General features: G+C 53.3%; 1 protein-coding gene across 7 annotated transcripts in view; it reads left to right on the forward strand.

Moving 5' to 3' along the window:
- Positions 1-22,778, forward strand: part of LTBP2 (latent transforming growth factor beta binding protein 2) — a 100,225-nt gene that overhangs the window by 48,608 nt on the left and 28,839 nt on the right. For all 7 annotated transcript variants that reach the window (XM_067730209.1, XM_067730197.1, XM_067730184.1 and 4 more), the window contains 9 exons: positions 1,089-1,259; positions 1,784-1,990; positions 2,991-3,277; positions 4,319-4,421; positions 15,989-16,063; positions 18,990-19,112; positions 20,753-20,917; positions 21,174-21,389; positions 22,506-22,525. In XM_067730209.1, the coding sequence (XP_067586310.1) occupies positions 1,089-1,259; positions 1,784-1,990; positions 2,991-3,277; positions 4,319-4,421; positions 15,989-16,063; positions 18,990-19,112; positions 20,753-20,917; positions 21,174-21,389; positions 22,506-22,525 (1,367 nt within the window). The remainder of the gene's footprint in view (positions 1-1,088; positions 1,260-1,783; positions 1,991-2,990; positions 3,278-4,318; positions 4,422-15,988; positions 16,064-18,989; positions 19,113-20,752; positions 20,918-21,173; positions 21,390-22,505; positions 22,526-22,778) is intronic.

A 22,778-nucleotide genomic window follows, 5' to 3' on the forward strand; every position in this document is an offset into this window, starting at 1 on the left:
TCCTGTCTAAGGCACATCCCACTGTTTCTTGACTCTTCTGGAACCCTAGGCTGTCACCTGCCCTCCCCCCACCCCGGTTCTCCTCCCCCTTCAACCTGTCCCCCACTCAGCCCTTTCCCTAGAGCATATACAGTTACTTACAGCTCTCCCATTCACACACACACACACACACACACACACACACACACACACACACACGCATGGCTATTTCTCCACTTCCCTCTGCCTTCCTTTCTATCTCTCCTCCCTTCACAGTCAAGTCTCCATAGACCTTTTATACTTCCCTTCTCAACCCCTCCGCCTCCTGGCTTTCCCGCTGGGCCCCCTATACAGAATGAATACCCCTCCTTTGTATTTCCACTTGTGTTAAATGAAGCGACCTCAGCTCACACTGCTACAAAGACCTCCCAACCAGTCACCCTGTCTCTCCATCCACCTGCACACCCCAGCTCAGATGGCATTACCCTCCCCCCACTTCGTCTTTGATCGCTCACTGAAAATTTTCAATGATTTCCCACCACCAACTGAATAAAGTTCCCTATCCTTGTTCTGGCCATTAGGGCCTCCAACACCCGACTCTAAATCATTCTTTCAGGTGTTCTCTTGGAAAACTCTCTTCTCTGGCAAGTCTGAGCTACATTCTGTTCTCTGCCCTTTGGTGCAAAGCCCAGATGCAGCCCTTGCTAGCTGTGTGACTTGGGATGCAACCCATCCTTCTCTGAACCTCAGTTTCCTTAACTGTCAGATGGAAATATTAGGTTAGATATAAGAACGTTGCCAATATTCAACCATTTTAACCTACAAAAATGGCAATTTCTAGTGGCTCAACCTAAAATAATACTCAACAGGGTTGAGAGTTATTGTGCATAAGGCCTGAACTCAGTTGCTGGCCTGTCGGCATCCCTCAGTAGATGTTGGCCTGTGAGCTGTTACTCGGCCCCCGCTATGGAACCTCGCATCCAGGAGGTACTTAGCAAATGCCCTTGGGATGGATTCAACCCAGTCCCGTGGGCCTTTCTAACCAGCATCTAGAGGTCACAGCTGTGCCTCTCAGCCTTGCCCCCTGGACCCAAGCCCTCTCTCTGCAGGGCTGAATCTCACGGAGAAAATCAAGAAGATCAAGATCGTCTTCACTCCCACCGTCTGCAAGCAGACCTGTGCCCATGGGCGCTGTGCCAGCAGCTGCGAGCGTGGCGACACCACCACCCTGTACAGCCAGAGCGGCCACGGGCATGACCCCAAGTCTGGTTTCCGAATCTGTGAGTCCATTCCCCGCTCACATGGTTCCTGGCTGGCCCTGGGGCTGGGTGCAGGGGTAGCCAGAAGGACAGGCCTGCCTTGGGCTGGATCCCAGCTCTTCTGCAGGAAGGAGGCCGGGTGCCCTCGTACCGTGGCTCCTGTGAATGGTCTCCAACCACACAGTGCTGAGTTCTCACCCAGCTCTGTCACATGTGACTCTGAGCAAGTCTCACAACCTCGCTGAATCCAAGTTTCCTCCACAGAAAAGTGAAGGCGTTAACAGTGCCACTCCCCCGAAGCCCCCCACTCCCGTCCCATCCCCCAGGTTACTGCAGGGTGGAGGAAAGGCAAGGCCTGTTATTATCCATCCTCCTTCACCCTTCCAGGCCTCCTGGAAAGTCCCTGCATTTCAGGGGGTGCCCGGTTCCCAAAGCCATCCAGATTTGGGGGTCTTGCTCCCCCTGCTTCCCTGTTGTCACCCAGCGGCCACATAGTAGGTGCTGCTGTGTTCTTCCACCACGTCACCTTGAGGTCGATGTTGTAGATTTCTGCCAGATCCCCTGCCTGAATGGAGGCCGCTGCATTGGTAGGGACGAATGCTGGTGCCCCACCAACTCCACTGGGAAGTTCTGCCACCTGCCCGCTCCCAATCTGGACAGGGAGCCTCCAGAGAGGGGGGTCCACCACAGGGCCTCGCCACAGGGCCCCTTGAAGCAGTCCACCTTCACGCTGCCTCTCTCCAACCAGATGGGTGAGTGTGGGGCTGGGAGGCGACCTGGGTAACACGTAGGGTGGGTGCTGGCATCTTCATGGAGGGGACGGGAAGCTGTGTCCAGCCCTTCCTTCTCCTCTACCCTTAGCGCTCAGTTTCATTCCCTAAGTTTTTCTCTGCCCTTCCATCTGAGTTCATCAATTTTTTTTTTTTTTTTTTTTTTCTCTTATCCCCTACTGGGTGCGATGGGGGAAACAAAAGAGTATAAGGGTAGGGTCCTGATTTCAAGGAACCCATGGCTCTGAACAATAGAGAGAGGATGCATGAGAAAGAATAGCATCATAAAACATTTCCTTTCCTCTGCCTTCCGTTATTAGGTGCCAAATAAAGGGTACAAAAAATACAGAATTTTGTAGGAGATCAGGGGATGGAGAGCCCCAAGCCTGGGGAGTTCAGGGAAGGCTGCATGGGGGAGGTGGACTTCAGTTAGGCCTTAAACAATGCATAGGCTTTGGTTAAGCAGAGGGGAGTGGAGGGCTTCCTGGGCAGAGGGACTGGTGTGAACAAAGGCATATAGTGGGGACGATGCAGGGTCTGTTGGGCTGGAGCTCGAAGGTTGTGCAGGATCATGGGGGGAGGTGGAATCAGGAAGGTAGTTTGGAAAGTGGTAATGAAGGTTTTTCAAGAAAAGGTATGGGGCTTCCCTGGTGGCACAGTGGTTGAGAGTCTGCCTGCCGATGCAGGGGACACGGGTTCGGGCCCCGGTCCGGGAAGATCCCACATGCCACGGAGCGGCTGGGCCCGTGAGCCATGGCCGCTGAGCCTGCGCGTCCGGAGCCTGTGCTAAGGTGTGGAGGGAAGGAGCCTGTGCTTGGGCCTGTCCTCCCTGGGGTATTGTTCTGGGTTTTGAGTAGAGAGTGAAGAAATGGAGGCGAGTTTTGGGGAGACACAGCCAGTGGCTTGCCTGGCCCAGGGCTGCTGCACTCCTCAGAGGGTGGGGCCCTGTTTCCCCACCTCTGACCCCAGCCCCTGTGCCCAGCCTCTGTGAACCCCTCCTTGGTGAAGGTGCACATCCACCACCCGCCTGAGGCCTCCGTGCAGGTCCACCAGGTGGCTCGGGTACGGGGCGAGGTCGAGGAGGCCCCAGAGGAGAACAGCGTGGAGACCAGACCCTCGCCCTGGCTCCCCGCCAGCCCCGGCCATGGTCACTGGGACAGCAACAGCATCCCGGCTCGGTCTGGAGTGGTTCCTCGGCCGCCACCCCCGGTGGTGCCCAGGCCTCCGGCACTGCTGGGCCGGTGCTACCTGAGTGCTGTGAATGGACAGGTGAGAAGGCAGCTCCTGCCCCAGCCCCGGGGTCTTCTGGGACCACGACTGCTTCCTGCAGTGCCCCTCCTCCTTCTCTCTCTCCTCCATGTTCTTGAGGAATGTGAACCTACAGGGTCTCCCATTCCCCACATGGGAAAACTCAGGGCATAAAATTGCCCGAGTGTAGAGAGGTTAAGCCTCCTACTTGGTCGCCGCTGGGTACCTGTCAGTGCCGGGCACACAGAAGAGGACCCAAGAGAGGCCCCCTCTGGAGGGGAACAAGCGTCCTTGTGTCCTAGCAAATCCTGGGCTCTCCTGGAGCTGAGTGTAGGACTCCCGGTGCGTGGGTAGTGGGGCTATTAGATCTGGCGAGAAGGAGTTTGGTCTTTAGTTAAGGGTGGAGTCACAGAGATGTGAAATTAGCAAATGCAGGTTATACCCCAAAGCCTTGGCGGTGCAAAGATAAGACACTCCACCCCCCCTACCCCCGGTGGCATCCTCAGTCGGTGATGGGAAATCATGTAAGCTTTTCTGAGTCCAGGCACCTAAGGATAGAGGCTAAGCCAGACCCAGGATGGTTTTCCCTAGGATTGCAGTTTGGCGTTCCCAGAAACCCCTCCTTGGAACTGGGGGAGGTAGTGAGTAGCCAAGGGATAGGGGCTCCGAGTCCGCAGCTCCTCCCCACCTGTCAGCTGTGGTGTCGCTGAGCATGGACCCTGCTCACGGAGGTGGCCCTGGCATACCCTGGAGTTTGATGGAGGAAAGCCCAACCTCTGTGGGCTGGGAACATGGATGGGGGCAGCTTGCAGACTTCACAGACAAGATCTTATCTGGATGTGTTCCTGCCACTCCCCTCCCAAGTTTAGGGTCTGGCAGAGTGGACTCTGGGTTTCACTGCTTCCTTCCGGGACAACTCCTCCCCTCTCCTCCCCTCCCTTTGGGTGGGGGCATTCTCTGCAGGATGTGAGTGGTGAGCTCATGTCTCAGACTTTCCTGCGACATCTCTGTGCACAGCAGGGGAGGGAAGCAGGTGATGAGTGTCCATGGGCTTTTTTCCAGTGTGCCAACCCCCTGCTGGAGCTGACTGCCCAAGAGGACTGCTGTGGCAGTGTGGGAGCCTTCTGGGGAGTGACCTCCTGTGCCCCGTGTCCACCCAGACCAGGTGAGTGCTGGGTGCCAGGGTCCAGGGTTGTCAGCAAAGCTCTCCCAGGGCCTGGCCTCTGCTGCAGGCACCAGCCCCCGCATTTCCCACCAGGGCCTCAGAGGCCAGGCAGGTAGAACAGGCTGGTAAACTAGGAAAGCTTTCCAAATCGACCTTGAGTGTGCTTTTGGCTGGTGGCAGAGGCTCCTGACGGCACAGACCCATTGCCAGGTGCAGCGTGGCCTGCCTGCTCGGTCTGATGGCCTGGAATGGGTTACTCTCTTTTGCCAGTTGTTCTTCCTCAGATTTTAGGAATTACATCCCATGCTGGGCCCTCTTTTACCCCTCAACCCCCTTCCACATACCCCCTGCCCAGATACCAGGGGCCCAGAGGTCTTGATTTAGTGACTCAGTGTTTCTCTCACTCTCTCCCTGGAGGGACCCCTAGGCCCCCTCCTCAGCTGTTTCCTGTCTCTCAGCCTTTGAATCAGTGTTGGGCATCTGTCCCCGAATGTCCTCGGCCTTGGGGTATGGGAAACTCAGCTCCCAGCCCTCTTTTTTGTGGTGGGAAAACCTAACATATTCATTTATTCATTCAGCAAATACTCACCAGGTGCCTTGCCTATACTGAGCACTGAGAATTCAGGAGTGAGCAAAATGCCACTCTCATAGGCACTGATCTTAAAGCTGGGAGACAGGTGACGAGGTACCTATGCCTGAGTGTGGCTCCTGCCCGCTTAGCCTGTCTTCCTCTTGCAGGCCTCACTCCTGGGCTTGGGTCCAGGCCTGGCATGTATTTCTTTTGCCTGTCAAAAGTCAACTTGGGGGCTTTCCTGGTGGTGCAGTGGTTGAGAGTCTGCCTGCCAATGCAGGGGACACGGGTTCGTGCCCCGGTCCGGGAAGATCCCACATGCCACGGAGCGGCTGGGCCCGTGAGCCATGGCCGCTGAGCCTGCGCGTCCAGAGCCTGTGCTCCGCAACGGGAGAGGCCACAACAGTGAGCGGCCCGCGTACCGCAAAAAAAAAAAAAAAAAAAAAGTCAACTCAGTGAGTCAGCTTTGTGGGGGGCCTGGCCCACAGCCCGAAGGGGGGAATGGCAGGGCTGTTCCTAACTTCAGACTCGGCTGTGGAGCAGTGACCATATTCTCCAAACTAAAAATAAATGTGGACAGTTTCACAGTGTGATAGAATTTTTGGTGAAGCACCGAAGGGTAGTATTACGCTTTCAGGCTTGAGCATCCAATACATGGCAGGTACCAGTCCCAGCTCTGCCTGCTGACCTCTCTCTGCCCCATCTCCCATCTGTGAAATGGAGACAGTAATAGGGCCAGCCTCATAAGGCCGCTGTGGAGAGTAAATGAGATGGCACCTGTACTTAGCATTAGGTCAGTAAGTGGTAGCTGTTATAATTACTGTTAGAAGTATCCCTCCAAGAAAGGAAGAGGGACTGGACCCACTGCCCCATGGGGAGGAGTGTGTGGAGCTGCTCAGCATCACCCCCTGCAGGCCAAAGATGTTTTACCACTTTTATTCCTCCTGGTCAGACCCACCCTTGAGACTTCCATATCCCACACTCCACTCAGCCAGCAAATATTTTCATTGATGAAGTACCCATTTGAAGTACCCATAGTGTGTAGGCCTTAACAGTGGAGAATGAGGTAGAAACAGTGCCTCCCCTCTCCAAGCTTACAGGCTGGTGGGGGAGGGGGGCGCAGACAGCAGAACCGGGACCACCTTTGTGCAAATTAGAGAAAGGTGCCCCTTCCATGTGTTCAAAATAGTCTTTATAATTGGACAAATCCAGGATGCCAATGATTCTGTTAGATGTGGAGCTTTTGTGCAGTGCACAACCTGCACATCTGTACACCGTGGGGTAGGAGATCCATTCCCAAACTTGTGGATCAGGGAAAGCTTCTTGTAGAGGTGACATCCAGGATGAGGTCTGAAGAATTATTAGAGTAGGGCTTCCCTGGTGGCGCAGTGGTTAAGAATCCACCTGCCAATGCAGGGGACATGGGTTCAAGCCCCGGTCCGGGAAGATCCCACATGCCGCGGAGCAACTAAGCCCATGCGCCACAACTACTGAGCCTGCACTCTAGAGCCACGAGGCACAACTACTGAGCCTGCGCGCCTAGAGCCCGTGCTCCACAACAACGGAAGCCACTGCAATGAGAAGGCCCTGCTCACTACAACTAAAGAAAGCCCGCGCGACTACAAAGACCCAATGCAGCCAAAAATTAAATAAATAAATAATTTATTTTTTAAAAATAGAATTATTAGAGGGGGCCAAAGAGATGGGAAAGAGCTTAACAACCCAAGGAAATTGCACAGGCAGGTGAGATCAAGAGAGTGAGAACATTTCCTGGAGCATAGCACACCCAAGGCTGAGCACCCACCCCCTCCCTGTCCCCTGCTCGCACCACCCCTCACTGTGTTCAGCACACCTCAGCAAGCTGGGCACAAGGGTGCAGACCCTGGAATGTTAGGCATTCCCCACACTGAGCAAGAAATTGCAAAGGGCAATGTAAACATTTAAAATGCATTAAAGTGCAGCTGGGCATTGTAGAGAGAAGGGGCAAGATGCTGGGGAACCTTGTTTGTGTTGACAGGGTGCCAGACACCTAGCTCCAGTCCCAGGCCTGGGGCCGGGGTGGGGAATGTTTCTTTACGTAGGCAAGACAGGCAAGTTACTGTGCAAGACTCTAGAAAAAAAGGCGAGCTGCTGGGGTAGGTTTGGGAATGGTTGGCAAGACAGGCATACTCCTGAGTTCTGGAACATTCTCAGCCCTGATGGCTCTGCCCCTCTGAACCTCTATTTCTCTTCTGATAAAATAAGGCTGTGCCCCTCAGGGAAGGGCTTTGTCATCCCCAACAAGGTGGTCTAGTAGAATCAGGGGGTGAGGGGAGTGATGGAGCCAACAGCAGGGGGAACTACGTGACTTCATGGCTTCCGCTAAATCAGCTTTGGCTTCTGAGGCTGTACAGGACGATTGAAGAAGGTCCCTGCAGTGTTGCTATTTCTGACATGGGAAAGGACTGCCTTGAAGTCTCAGTTACATGGCACAGACAAATCCCGTTTCTTCCAGAAAAATTCCTCAGTGCCTTCTTAGGGAAACGGCTCAGAGAGTCAATCTAGGTCAGCCTCTGGTCCCCCCACCTTTCTCCCTTCACTCTGAGTGACAGATGCAGCTGACCTGCCAGAACCTGGCCTGAGCCACATCCTCCTGACCCCTGGGGAGTTATCAAAAGTCGCAGCTCAGAGCTTCTGCAGGGTCTGGAGAGCACACGGCTCTCAAAAGCCACTTTGACTGAGACCACATTTTTGAGTTTTCATCTGAGAAAGACAGACATCTGGGTTGACTGGAAAGTTGGCCGCTGCCCCATCTGGCTTGGCACCGGCTGTGTCAACCCCAAGGCCCCTTTGCTGGGGCAGGCTGGGCTGGCACACGGCGCGCGGCCCGCAGTGGTGGGCCCCGGCTGTTTGCCACGAGACCATCTCTCCGTCTGCCTGGCGTAGGATGAGTTCACCGCAGAATCCAGGCCCCTCCCTGTGTCTCCAGGGAGAGCTGATTCTCTTGCTCGTCCCCTTCAAGGAATTCTGCGTCTTTCTCTCTTAAAAACAATAAGAGCTGCCAGGTACTGAAGTTTTACGCTATGCCGTGCTTTGCACCTACGTGATCTCATTTCATTGTCACAACCAGTGGCAAGCTAAGGATCTTTATCCCCATTTGACGGAGGAGAAAAATGTAGCTCAGAGAGGGCTGAGGAACTCGTCCAAGGTCACACAGCTAGGATAGGGGAGCTGGGATTCAAATCACAGTGTGTCTGATTCTTAGGGGACAAGGATCTCCCTAATCATTCTGGGGAGGGGGGCGTTGGGGCAACCTGAAGACAATACAAATCAGGATGCTAGACCAGGATTTTACAGTCAAGAGGGTGCATCCCAGGACTGTATTCCACGTATACATGAAGGACAACATCCTGCCAGAAGATTGGATTGAACAGACAGGCAGGGAAGCAACCTGCAGTGCAGGCCTGAATTAACAGAGATGCGTTGAAAGAAACATCCGGGGGTTGGGGGAGTGGGCAGGCTTGTTCCGTGTGGTTTCAGGGCGTGGGCAAAAGCCGATGTGTGGATGTTTCTAGTAGGCAGAACTCAACTGGAAACTGAGCAGTAGGGACAACTTATTAAAAACTGCAGCTGCCCAGCAATATAACGGGATGTTTCCAGAAGTACTGAACTCCCTGCCACGAGGAGTATGCCTACCAAGAACAGGTGTGTGGAAAGGAAATTGATTTTTGAGGGAATATAGGTTTATATATACATCTGAACATTTATTTGAAACTCTCAATAGAAGGAAAGCCTTGGTTTGGCTGGGTTTTGCCATGGCCCTTGCCTACAAGGAGTGTTCCAGGTGTAGGTCTGTGACGCCAGCCCCCGAGGAGAGTGGGCATGTGAAGGTGATGTCTGAGGAGGCTGGAGCAGAGAACCCTAGGGCGAGTCATGGCAGCATCACTCTCATCACGTCCTCATTAGCAGCCCTTTACTCAGAGGATGTAATACGCGCCAAGCCCCACATTAAGTTCGTTCTCATTTCCTTGCCTCTTAACAACATCTCTAGGTGGGTGTTACTATCTCCATTTTGCAGATGAAGAAATTGGGCCTGAAACTCCAGGTCTATGTGACCCCAGAGCCCTGCTTCTAATCGCTCTGTAATCCCCTTCCTCTGCTTCTTGGCTTACGCATTCAATGAGCTAGAGGACCCCGGCTGGGGGGACAGCTGTGCCGGGGTGGGGCTCCTGTTCTCTGTAACTCTGGGTCAGACACCCAGTCTCCTGCCCTAAAGAAATGAGATTTTCAGAATTCCAGTTGTTGGGCTGATAAAAGCCGTGATTCTTTGGCTCGAAGCCTCCTGGGAATTGTGACTCAGCTCCAGTTAGCACCCTCCCTACCCTAGCAGGGGTGTCACTGACACGTGGCATCTCTGGCCTGGAGAGCCCTGGGAGGGATAGGGTTAGGGTGGCGGAAGCGGCGCCTGTCTGAGCCAGGGCTCTGACCAGACCCCTCTCCACTTCACTGGTCATGGTGACCAAGACACCCACTCTGGCTCCGGAGCCTCCCGAGGAAGCAGTCAGAGCCTGTCTTTGGGTGGCATTTCCACAATCATTGCAGGATCCATTAGGACTTCACCAAGGAGGAAGATCTGGAGTAATGGACATTATTATAATTACCAATATGTGACAAGCATCATGCTCCGGGTTTTGCACGCCTGTTTAGTGTTCACAGTAACCCTCTGAGAAAGGAAAAGTCATCCCCATTTGCTGATAAGAAAGCCAAGGCTCAGAGAGTAACTTGCCCAAGTGTCTCCAGCCAGTGAGGGGCAGCAGGCCACCTTGCTTTCCTCGAAACTGTGTTTCTGGAAGGAAGGAAGGAAAGAAGGAAGGAAGGAAGGAAGGAAGGAAGGAAGGAAGGGAGGGAGGGAGGGAGGGAGGAAGGAAGGAAGGAAGGGGGGGAGGGAGGAAGGGAGGGAGGGAGAAAGGAAGGAAGCAAGGGAGGGAGGGAGGAAGGAAGGAAGGAAGGGGGTAGGGAGGGAGGGAGGGAGAAAGGAAGGAAGGGAGGGAGGGAGGGAGGGAGAAAGGAAGGAAGGGAGGGAGGGAGGGAGGCTTGAGGAATACTTACAGGTACTGTGCCAGGCATTATCATTATGCTAGTTTCAGTCTGACATTGGTTGTTTCGGTAAACAGCCAGTTAATCCTCACAACAACCCACGAACTGAGTTTCTGTCCCCACTTCTACAGGTGAAAAATTTAAGACCGAGGGAGGTCAAGAAGTGTGCCCAGGTCACACGGCTAGTCAGAGTGGAGCCAGGAACCAGGCGCTAGTCTGGCTGCCCCAGCACCCACACTCTTTCCACTGCTCCCGGGGAGTCGAAGTTTCTATCCAGCTTACCCACCTGAAGCTTACAGATCAGGGGTTCAGCTCCAGCCTGCTCACGTGCCCCTGTGCATCAAACTTAGCCTCGTCCAGTGTGTGTGTGTGTGTGTGTGTGTGTGTGTGTGTATCTGTTCTCTGGGCAGAAGGGTGTGTGGCAAGGGACCCTCCACATCTCCCTGCTGCAGCCATCTGTCATCACAGATTGAGATCAGCATGGCTTGTAAACAGCCCGGTGGCCAGACATATGTCTCCACCGTCTCCTCCCCGAGCTCTGTCTCGGAGTCAGGGCCAAAACTGTCTCCAGCAATCAGTTTGCTCTCATTGAGGCCTCCTTGGGAATTCCAGCAGCCAAGGGTGAGAATCCGCAGGGTGGGGGCAGGCTGCAGCCAGGGGACCCTCTGCTTCCTTCCCCATCTGTGAGCAACCAAGGTGCAGCAGTGAGTGGACAGGGCTGGGGTCCGGGGCCAGAAGACCTGAGTTCCAGGCCCGCATGGTCCAGGTTTCCTGACCAGGAAAGTCATGCATGTCTGTCCTATGTGCTTCACAGGCACTTGGTGATGTTCAGACTCCTTGGAGTTGAGGTTGAGTCCAGCTGACCCCTCACAGCTGTTTTGGCTTCTCAGGTCAAAGTCCAAAAGCTGCAAGACCACTTCCCAAAAGAGCCTCTCTGAAGCACCCACAGGAATCCCAGATCAGCCACTCTCTTTTTCCAGATCCACAAGTCCTCTGCTCTCTGACCCTTGACTTATCCTTGATCTGGCTGAGGGGCCATGGGAGGAGTACATGTTCTTCACTATTTCCTTTACCGATTCTACATGACGCTTTGGTTGTACACATTACGGAGCACCTGCCCAGCATCTGATTACTTCTTCTGACCTCCTTCTGGGTGTCCCTGCCTTTTTTTCCCCACTCACTCTCCTGATCCCTTGTTTTATAAAAGGGAGAGGAGGAGTTCCCAGGAAGGGTCATATGCTTCCTGCTGGGCAGGCATCTCCCTGTGGCCTCTGGACCCTAAGATTCTTGGCCCAGACAACTCCTAAGGCTCGTCATGAATTCGTTCGTTCATTTATTTATTTGTAGGCAGTAGAGGGGAATAGTTCAGAATTTATCCTCTGGAAGCAGGTGCATAATCCCAGCTCAATCCATCAGCTGGGTGACCTTGGGCATGTTTCCTAACCTCTCTGTACCTCAGTTTGCTCATCTGTAAAATGGGGATAATATTAGTATCTCCAAGGCCTGTTATGAGGATTAGATAAGCTATTACCTGTAAAGCCTTTATAATAGGACCTAGCCCATAGTATGAGCTATTTTAGTGTCTGCTATTATTACTCATTCCATTTTGATTGCCTATACTATTCCGTGTGCTGTGCTTGACTCCAGAGACATAGCAATGACAAAGAAAGCAAGGTCCCTGTCCTCACAGAGCTTATGCACTAGCAGGGGAGATGGACAAACAAACAGGCAGCCACAGCACAGTCCATTAAGCATTACAGCAAGGGAAGGCCTACGTGTGCTGGGAGCACTTGGGAGGTGCGCCTGGTGATACCCGCCCTCCCCCATCACTGCCGAAATCTCGCTCAGAGCCGTGGGTGAGTGCTGAATTCTCACCCCAAGCCAAGGTTTCTCCCTTCCGTGTGCTCATCTCAACTTCGACTTTCTTTCCCCCAAAGAGATATAAGCAGATTTTTCTGGATTGGCTGCTGCACTTGGTCTTACAGAAGCTGGGATCCAGCCCCCTATAGGAGGCCTCTGTGAGGTTTGAGGAAGGGGGCTGAGGGCCCTGGTTCAGGGTGGGTGGGGTGCAGGGTGCTGGCAAAAATGGGTGTCTCACGAGGAACGCTGGTTTTGACACTTCTTTCTCTCTAGAAGTCTGCCCTCACCAAGGGCTGTCCAGCCGACAGTTTCTCTTCAGGCCAGTGAGAAGGCAGAGTCCTCTCAGGAGGAAATCACCTTCTAGAAAAAGCGCATGTTTCCAGACTAACGGATGAGCCCCACTCCTCTTAGTTCACACATTGCTCAGCTTCTCGGGGTACCCTGCAGGTGCCACAGCTGGTGCCCAGCCTTGCTGTGATCCCAGCTCTCTGCCACCCCTCTCCTGCTCCGTAAAGAAGCAAGGTCCTTCTGCCTACACCACCTTGCTGCCCTGGCCTCCTGGCTCCCCCCTCCCTTCCTCTCTGGCTGTAGGAGGGACATACCCTTGGCAGCCAGAAGCTTGGTTGCAACCCTGACTAGGCCCCCTCTGAGCTTCACCTTCCTTCCTAACCTGTGAAACAGACAGGAAACAGACAGGAGAAACAGACAGGACAATACGCACCAAAGGCCTCAGGCCTCCGAAGCCCTGTCCAGATGTCCCCTTGTCTCAGTTCTCCCGGCCCCTGGCATCAGCCTCAAGATATTCCTTCCCACCTTCCGCGCCTGCATCTAATCAGCTTGCTTTCTGAGTTTCTCCAAACAACTTCCCCTCTTTCTTTCTTCCTCCCGGTCTTCAGTTCATGCCACCAGGCCCCGGGCCAGGTGCTCACATTTCCTGGCCTCACCCCATCCTTTTTCTCAATGTCAGCATTTTCAGAATACTCACTTATCGCCACACAGCGGCCTTTTAGGCTGAAGTCTAGTTCCCATGTGGAAGAACATGCAAACCCTGGGGAATACCATCTGTGGCAAAAAAGAAAAAATTACAACTTCAATTTACAGTTCTTTAATCTTAAAAAAAAAAATGAAGCTTTACTCATTTATGTCCTCACTTGATCTCTATGTCAGACTGTTGCAAGTGTCCTCAGGGAAGTGTGGGGCTTCCAGGAAAACACGGCACCTCCTCATGTTTGTCTTTGGTATCACAACATGTAATGCACGACAATGCTCTGTTTGTGGGGTTCTTCAGTTAGGTTGTCTAGTTTTAAATAAAGCAGCCCTCACCAAGTGGAGAAAGGACTCTAAAAAATTCTTGCAGAGAAACAGGATTTAAAATAATATGAGGGGCTTCCCTGGTGGCTCAGTGGTTAAGAATCCGCCTGCCAATGCAGGGGACATAAGTTCGAGCCCTGGTCCAGGAAGATCCCACATGCCGCGGAGCAACTAAGCCCGTGCGCCACAACTCCTGAGCCTGCGCTCTAGAGCCAGCAAGCCACAACTACTGAGGCTGCGCACCTGGAACCTGTGCTCCACAACAAGAGAAGCCGCCGCAGTGAGAAGCCCGCACACCGCAACAAAGAGTCACCCCCGCTCGCCACAACTAAAGAAGGCCCGCATGCAGCAACGAAGACCCAACGCAGCCAAAACTTAATTAATTATTTAAAAATCCTCTTTTAAAAAATAAGTAAATAAAATAAAATAATATGAATAATCCTAAGCGATCCTTTAAAAATGCAATGCTGACACTTCTCCTCTGACACGTAATCGGCCATATTCCAAGGTAAAAATAATGATGACCTCTCAGATGGGACCCAAAATGGACCCCAGGAGTCAAATGATCAAGAAGTCTATATAAAATACAGATTAAAAAAAATACAGCTTATATCTACTATCGTTAATACCAGACTTTGCCTTCAGTGTATAATGTGCCCAGAGATAACAGCTAATGACAGAGTAAAAGCTATCTTGATTAGAAAAACATTTTAGAAACTTCCCTGGCAGTCCGGTGGCTAAGACTCCGCTTCCAATGCAAGGGGCCCAGGTTCGATCCCTGGTCAGGGAACTGGATCCCGCATGAATGCCACAACTAAAGATCCTGCATGCCACAACGAATATCTCGCACGTGGCAACAAAGATCCCATGTGCCCCAACTAAGACCCGATGCAGCCAAATAAATAAACAGATAAATGTTCAAAAAAAAAAAAAAGAAAACATTTTAAAACACTGAGACACTCACATTTTGCTGTATAACTGGATGAAGGTATAGGTATTATTAACATGTCTCTTGGTATTTGCAAGAATCTATTTCAGCAATAAAATATATGAAGAACTATCTATTGCATAAGCCACTAAAGGTTGAACCTGTTTAGAAGATAGAAGACCTATATTCTCCACAGTAAATGACTTCTTGGATAAAAATAAGGTTTACCCAATAACTCTATAAGTACAGCGGCTGATGTTAGGATCAGCAAGGCAATGGAGCTGGGGAATGCTAACTGGAAAGTCCCCTCCCCGTACCCTTCATAGCCAAGGTTTTGCCACAAAGAAGTCAAAGCTGGGAGAAGACAAGCTGTCACAGGAAGTCATCATGCGGTTAACTTCATAAAACAAGATCTTTAAAGTATAAAGGTATCTTTACGGAGCTTCATATTGGAATAGTGTCTGTGGAAATGCCTGTGCCCCTTGAGAATTACTGGCTATGTCTTGGCAAAGGAATCATCAAACTGAAAAAGCAGTCCTTCTTCATTTTTTTTAAACAAAAAGATGGGTGTTCCACATTTGCTGCCTTTTTCTGTGATCACAGGTAGCTGTCAATAGTATACTACCTGCTAGCACTTTTCAAGAAAAAACATCTTCAAAAAAAAAACCACCTTCAAAGCACTTCTTTGGAGGTTGACATACGAGTCTGTCCCTCCAAGGTAGTGGAGATGTTTTCCCTGTTTTTACTGAATGTCAGTTGTTTTTGTTTCTTTGTTTGTTTTTGTTTTTAAGCACACTTTCTCTCTCTCTCTCTCTCTCTCTCTTTAAAGCAAGAGGAATGGTGTGAAATCAAGATAGGACATGTATCAGCACCAAAATACTGACAGTTATTGCCTTATTGGCCCGTCTGGACTCAGACCACTGCCCAGTTTTGTTATAAACTTTAAGCGGGGCTGCTTTTCAAGGAAGTTGTGGTGGGACAGAGCCTTTTGAAAATGAATGTTTGGGAAAAATTCCATCATCCTGTAATTTGCTGCTATAAATCCTCTCCACTTGCATACTTGAAAAACTCAAGAACTGGGATATTCTAACTCTTTTTGACTTTGTAAAAACAACTAACTGACCTCAGGGAACGTGAAAATTACTAACCAAATTTCAACAACAACATCCCATGGTTGGTGAATGTGAGTGAATGGATATCATGGATTTATAAGTGCAATCGACGGTGAGCTTCTTCCAGGATCGGGGGGCTTTGTCAGCTAGGGTGGCACTCAAACCAAGTATCAGAATAAACTGAACTTAGAACCAGACTGTGAATTGTCATATTCAGATGTTTAAAAACTAACAAAACAACTAGAGTTGTGTAAGATGCACATTGGGAGAAAGTGGGTGATGGAAGCTCAGGACCTCACTGTACTATTTTTTGCAACTTCCTGCAAATCCATAATTACTTCAAAAACAAAAAGTAAAAAAAACAAAACACACAAATTTGTTCAATCACATGTTATATTGTATAACATTGATATCATATAATATATACTGTATCTAATAACTATATGACTATATTATTATAACTATATATACAAGATATATAGTCACTAGGTATCATTTTTAGTAATAGCAAGTGGGCTGAGAGTAGCCTGGTGAGAGCCAGGGAAGGGAGTTCAGCTAAGGAGGTGCAGCCACCCAGGGCAATGGCTTGGGGGGATGGGGCCTCACAGCTGCAGAGTGGGACATCCAGACTGCACCCCACTTCCCAGCATGGGTGACAGAGGAGCCCAAGGGCCCTCCAGTGAAACCTGTCTGTATCTTCAATCCTTAGCCTTCCCAGTGATTGAAAATGGCCAGTTGGAGTGTCCCCAGGGGTACAAGAGACTGAACCTCACTCACTGCCAAGGTAAGAATAACCAGGGACAGGGCTGGGCTTGGGGAGCAGAAATAACAGAGGCTTGATGATGCGGGGAGACTCCCACATCCCCAGATAGAAGGAGCAGCTGCCACTGTCTGAGTGGTCTCCACTGGGCACCTCTAAGCCCCAGCTTGGGGGAGCTATGGGGGCTGCTGCTTCCAGGGGCCCAAGGAAGTCAGAGGATAGTGATGGTGCAGCTGAGAAAGCACCTGGGAGCCAAGCCCTCCCCTCCTCCCCATCTCTACCCACCCCCACCCAGATCTGGGTGTGTGACTCTGTAGGGCTGTGTTGTGCTCTATCTCAAGGTGCTCCACGGTCCCCGCACATCCACTCACCTCCTGGGCTGCTCTCCCTGGAATGGGAAGACTTTTAACTCCAGGGTGGGAGATCAAGTCAGTCTGAGTTGGTGGGGACCACTATGGACTCTTCCCAGCAAAGCACCTCAGCTGCTCAGGCCTCCTTCCCGCAGCGGAGCGGGGAGGGCACAGGTGGAGGGGATGGAGGGGGAGTGGGGGAGGGGGACCATAAAGCACAGTCCTTGGCCTTGCTGGCCTGGCTGGTAGGCTCTGTAAGGCCAGCTGAGGCCCAGGTGCTCTGCATTAGAGGCCCCCAGAGGGGCAAGGCCCAGGGACACCTCAGGACAGAAGAGTGGGCAGGGGGGAGCTCAGCCATGGCTCTGAGCAGGGAGCCCTTGTTGGCTGTGGACCTGGCAATAGGTGAGATATGAGCTGGGCCTTCCAGCCAGTGGGAGGCTCCTGGGGTTGAGGCAGCTGCCCCTTTGGAGAGCTTTGGGAACTGGACAAATCGCTGTCTGTGCAGTTCACTTTGCTTGAAGCTAGGTTAGAGACGGGATTGACCCAGATGGTCTCCTAGGTCCCCTCCCCGTGGAGGCTTCAGGAGAGAGGAGTCTGGGGCGGCTGAGCTATCTGCCTGTGGGGATTTCTGGCCCATGGATAAGAACAGGGGCTTGGACCCGGAAAAAGGGAAGACCTCTGACCCAGCCGAGCCCAGGCTTAGCCTCCCTCCAGGGCAATGAGGCAAGGACCTCACGGACAGTGGGTGTGGGGAGAAGTTGGTATTTTTGCCCTTAGAGAGTGCGATGGGGCTGCTCGTATCTAAACTGTCCTCAGTGGCCTCTCCACCTGGCAGGTTTCCTAGTCTGCAGTGTTAAAGTTATTCCCAGGATCTCGAATGTGCTCTCTGTCCTTCCTCCACCAAGCCCACAGAATTCAGGATGCCAAGGTGCCCTCCCCAGGAGGCCCTGCCCCTGAAACCTCCCCCTTCCCATGTCTGTGGCTGTGGTCTCCCTGTCTGGGATGGGACCCGCTCATCTCTGCACCTGCAGGCACCATCCCTCCTCTCTCCATCCTTCTCTCCTACTTCCACAGGCTAATTTTGGGGTATTGCTATGATCTGCATACACTGTGCTAGGTGTTAGTTCACAGTGATGGATGAGACACAGCTGCTGCCCCAGGTGAAGACAGATGCCTTAACAATTACACGCTATGAGAGAAGTGCTCTCGAGAGAAAGAGGCACTGGGTGCTATGGGATCCTATGGTGGGGCCCCTTCCCAGACTGGAGGATCAGGGAAGGTTTCAGGTGATACCTGACCTAGACTTAAAAAATGAATGGAGTTGGCCAGCTAGAAGGGGATGCGGGCATTCCAGGCCGAGGGACGAGTATGAGCGAAGGAGCAGTTTGGGCCGGCTGGAGTACAGCCAGTGCACCCACAGGAGATAACAAGTGCATCCCAGGGTCTCATCAGAGCCACCGGCCCACACACAGGTTTTTGGAAAATGGTGGAGGACATTGGATACCAGGTGAGGGTTTAGAAGCTCCCTCTAGGAGGTGAGGGGGAGCCCAGAAGCTTCTCAAGCAGACAGGAGGCAAGTCAGATTTGAGTTTAGACATCACTCTGGCCATAAACTGGAGGCAAACGGATCAGTTCCCCGTCCCAGCTCTCCCTCCCAATAGAACATCCTGCTAAGTAGTGGTTCCCCTTGGTGCCCAAGCTGAGTCATCCTGCAGCCCCTTTACTCCTGTACTCAGTGCCGATTTCCCCAAAGCCTGTGAATGAGCAGGCGGCCCTGGTGACACTGGGCTGCCATGTGTTATCTCCTGGCACTGGAGGTGGGCGGCCATCACAGATCTTCCATGCTCACCATCAGCAGCAAAGGTGCCATCGCTAAGAGGGCCCCTGACTTCTTGGAGCTCAGAGTGTGAGCACTGTGATTTCCCCTGTCCTCTTAAACCTCTGCTCCACCTCCCAGCACCTGCCTCCATCCTCCCGCCTCCTCGTCCTTGCTGGGGCCCCTCCATCCTGCAGCTTCTCGCTGTGGACATGGTCCCTGGATCTTGGGTCCCGCAGAGATGCTTCAGGGTCTCTCAAGGAAGACTGAATAGGAGGGACTGGGCAGCCTGTTCTCCACCCTCCAGCTCAAACTCTGCCCTCATCTACTCCCCCTGTTACATCCCAGGATGCTGCTTACTAGTTGAGTGACTTTGGGCAAGTTACTCCTCACTTAAAAAATGAGGCTGTGTGGACCTACCTGATAAAACTGTGAGAATTAAATAAGGTATCATATGCAATCCACCTGGCATACTACCTGGCACGAGGCACTCAATAAACATTAGCTCTTAATATTATGACCATTATTACCAGTTCCTGGACCCAGCGATTTGCAATTTTTATCTCATTTTATCCCCCTAACAGGACTACATCGTCGTTACTATTATTATCCCCACTTTACAAATAAGAAACTGAGGCCCAGAGAGAGGGATCACACTTAGTAAACGGCAGCTCTCTTATTGCTGTCCTTCTATTTGGAGAATCATAGGAGAACTCTGCCCCGACCCCTCCCCTCCATCAGGCCTGGGTCGGGGGGCGCTTGGTCATCTCCGCCAACCCTGCAGATATCAACGAGTGCCTGACCCTGGGCCTGTGCGAGGACTCGGATTGCGTGAACACCAGGGGCAGCTACCTGTGCACCTGCAGACCCGGCCTCCTGCTGGATCCATCCAGGAGTCGCTGTGTGTGTGAGTGCAGGTGGGACCCAGGGTGGGGACGCTGAGACGCGAGATGGGACCCTCAAGGTCCACGGGCCAGACTGAGAGCAGAAGTGCCCCTAGACCCTATCGCAGGGTCCAGGGGCTGCTCCTCACCTGGAACTGGGCCCCAAGTACCAAACCTGATCCCTCATCCTGCTGGGATGGAGACAGTCACTGCTTCTCTGTTTTCTTTCTGTATTTCTTTGAGGGCTTTGCAGTTTGGGATTTTCTACCTCCTCTGTTTTTTCTCTCATCATTACTGTCCCATCTGTTGCCTCATCTGCTTTGGGAGGATGTGTGTTGTCCCTGCTGTGACGTCTGGCTGAGCTGTGGCTGCCTCTTCCAGTGCCTGAGCTTAGCAGCCTGGTCCTTTCACTGCAGACCTTTCTTAAGGAGCCTGCCCATAGCAGGAGCAGCACTGCTGCCGGCCCCGGGGCCTTTCCGTAATCCTGCGGTCCCCGTGTGTCCGTGAGCGCGTACATGTCACTAGTCGTATCAGCATCGTGTCCATGTGTGTGCATGTGTGAACACCCAGGCAGCTGTTTCCAGTGACCTCTGTGGTTTCCAGCTGGGAGAGGCCCAGGCTGGCAGTGCCCCCCTCCACCCACCACTCCCCATGGCAGAGCTGACGGCACAGCCAGACCAGGGAGGCCTGACCAGTACTGAATAAAACCAGTCCCGACTGGCCTCTGCAAAGTAGCCACCCAGGTCAGGTGGGCCACCCAGGGCTCAGGAGAGTTCCCTGTGGCCGGCCAAGCCCTCAGTTTGTGAACCGCCAGGTACTGGGTCTGGGGAGGCCACAAGATGAACAGACTCCAGCACCACCCAGAGGGAGCACCCATGTGAGGGAAAGACTGGACCCAGCATCCCCAGGGCAAGGAGGTAGTAAGAGCCTTAGGTAGTAAGAGCCTTAAAGGGACAGCAGAGAACGAGGGGACCCAGAATGGGGAGAACCCATCTGGCCACTCTCAGGAAGAGTTCATGGTGACTTATTTATTAGTTCTGGATAGAGACCCTTCATGCAGGGAGGCAAGGTTGGCCCTTGGTGTTGTTATTTTCTAAACCCAGCATGGCTTACACTCACTGCAGTCCATGGGATTTTGATTCATGGCTCCAGCCAGGCAGCCATCAATCTAGAGAGCATTTACTGAGTATCTACATGCGCCCGACATTGCCCAGGGTGTCTGGGCTGCAAAGACGACCAAGACAGGGCCTGGTCCTCCAAGCTCCCCATCAGGCCTGTGGTTCTCGCCTCGTCTCATCTCCCCAGGGAGACTGTGGCCCTCAGAGCACACTGCTCCTCCCTCGTGCTCCCCAGGATGGGCTTTTGTAAACACGTATAGACTCAGAATCTGGAGACAAGCAGAGACATCCACATTTCCTGCTCTTAGCTTCCCCACATGAGGGTGAGAGTCAAGGGTCGCCTCAAACAGATAACACGAGGAGGTGCTAAAAGCATTCCTGCAGCTCCTCTTCCTAATGTTCTGTGAGCATTTTCAGGGCCCCAACTTCTACACTGAGATGCAGGCCAAGCCAATCTGAACGCACGTGGCCAGTCACTCCTCCACCCACTGCCTTTCCCCTCCCGCTGGCCACCTGCCCATCCCCACCTGCCGTGTCTGTTGCAGCGGACAAGGCCATCTCCATGCAGCAGGGGCTGTGCTACCGGTTGCTGGGGCCCGGCACCTGCACCCTGCCTTTGGCCCAGCAGATCACCAAGCAGATATGCTGCTGCAGCCGAGTGGGCAAAGCCTGGGGCAGCAAGTGTGAGGAGTGCCCCCTGCCTGGCACAGGTAACCCTCTGTCCTCATCTCAGCCCCGGCCGCCGAAGGGCTTCCTCCAAGCCAGTGGCCAGTTTCCCCTACCTGACCTAACGTCAGGCCAGAAGACTCTTAATTTTCCTTCCTGTTCAACTCCTTAACCCAACCTGGGGCCCCTCCCTCCTTGCTGCCACAATTGCCCTGTCCCTCAAAAGGCAGGGAAAGGAGGGCCCTGGGTTCCTGCGGGAGCAGCACCCCTCAGCTTGTCCACTGACTGTTGAACTTGCAGAGGCCTTCAAAGAGATCTGCCCTGCCGGCCACGGCTACACCTACTCAAGCTCAGACATCCGTCTGTCCATGAGGAAAGCTGAGGAGGAGGAACTGACCAGGCCCTCAAGGCGACAGGGGCAGAAGAGCAATGGGACCCTGCCCAGACCAGCAGAGAGGCAACCACTCCGGGAGGCCACCGGCACCTGGCTGGAGGCCAGGACCATCCCTGACAAAGGTATCTGGGTTGGGGAAGATGCCTGAGAGGTTCCCCCTCCCCTCGGGTTACAGCACCTCAAAGAGCCACTGGACCCATGGCATTCCATCTCTGGGGCATTAGAAAAAGGAGTTCAGAGCAGCAGCACAGCCCTGGGAACGTGCTCTCATGGCCTGGCCTGATGACATGGCCTCACCTCCTCTTTCTCCTATATAGGGTCAAGAGGTACCCATGTCCCAGGGAGCTGCTGCTGGGGGTGGGAGAGGCCCGCCGCATCCTCCACTCCAGCTGACCAGGCCTTTCCATCCCTGGCCCCCAGCCACGCAGCTTCTGGGGCTGGTGCTCGCTGCCAAGCCTGAAGCGTTGGCAGGTGGATCCTGGGGAATCTGGGGGCTTTATATCCCCTCCCATGGCCTTAGAGTCAGAGCACTGGCTCCAGCTCAATCGCCTTGGGCCCAGGAGGCGTGGGGCTGGAAAGAGACTGGACTCTAGGCACCCCGGCAGGTGCCCTGGGAAACCACGCAGAAGGCAAGCCCGGGTTACTGGTAGCACAGGGTGCAGGAGGCCAAGGACATATGAGGACCAGGAGAACTAAGTGATGGCCAAAGTGCTCCAGGAATTGGGAACAGACAGACACGGAAGTCAGGCAGAGCCCCAGTCATCATGGAAACCAGACACTGGCCAGGCCAGGAGCAACTCCTCCCCTTCCTAGAACTGTTGCCCTGGCCTGTAGCCTGGGGCAGGGGCGGAGTGACCCGATGTGGTGGGGAGGGAGGAGGTGGCAGTGCAAGGAGGGTTGCAGCGAGGATGGGGTGGCAGTCCACCCATGGGGTGGACTGGCCCGGAGCGGGTGGGACTCCTGTCACCGGGGGCATCAAAGGAGCCCCGGAGGTTTCCTCTCACCAACTGACCGCTTTGTAGGCCTTCCAGACCTGGGATTCTGGGATCTGGGCTGGCCAGTGCCAGAAGGGTGGCAGGGGCAGAGGCAGGTAAGAAGAGTCTGGGCTCTCTCTACCACTGAGCCTGCGGGGGACGAGGTCAGGAGGTCACGGACTGAACCAGCCCTGGCCGTGGGTGGGAGGGAGAAGGCAGCCAGACCCTCCTCCCTGAGCTCACGCTCTCACCTTTCCTTCCCAGGTGACTCTCAAGCTGGCCAGGTAAGCGAGTCCTCCCACCAGCAAGTCGCGCAAGGGTGGCAGAGAGCAGGACGTGGTAGCACTGAGGCCGCAGGGCAGCGTCCCGTGAGGGAGGGAGGGGAGAAAGATGGAGTGTACGTAGGATTTTACTTGCAGAGAAGCCGTGGTGGGAGAGTTGAGCCAAAGACCCAGTTTTACCCTAAAGGAAGTAATAACAACAGCTCCTGTTTTTCCAGCAGCTGCTGTGCAAGTACTCTCATTCGGGAAGCTCTGG

This window comes from Pseudorca crassidens, chromosome 1 (assembly GCF_039906515.1).
Source record: "Pseudorca crassidens isolate mPseCra1 chromosome 1, mPseCra1.hap1, whole genome shotgun sequence".
Classification (NCBI taxonomy): domain Eukaryota; kingdom Metazoa; phylum Chordata; class Mammalia; order Artiodactyla; family Delphinidae; genus Pseudorca; species Pseudorca crassidens.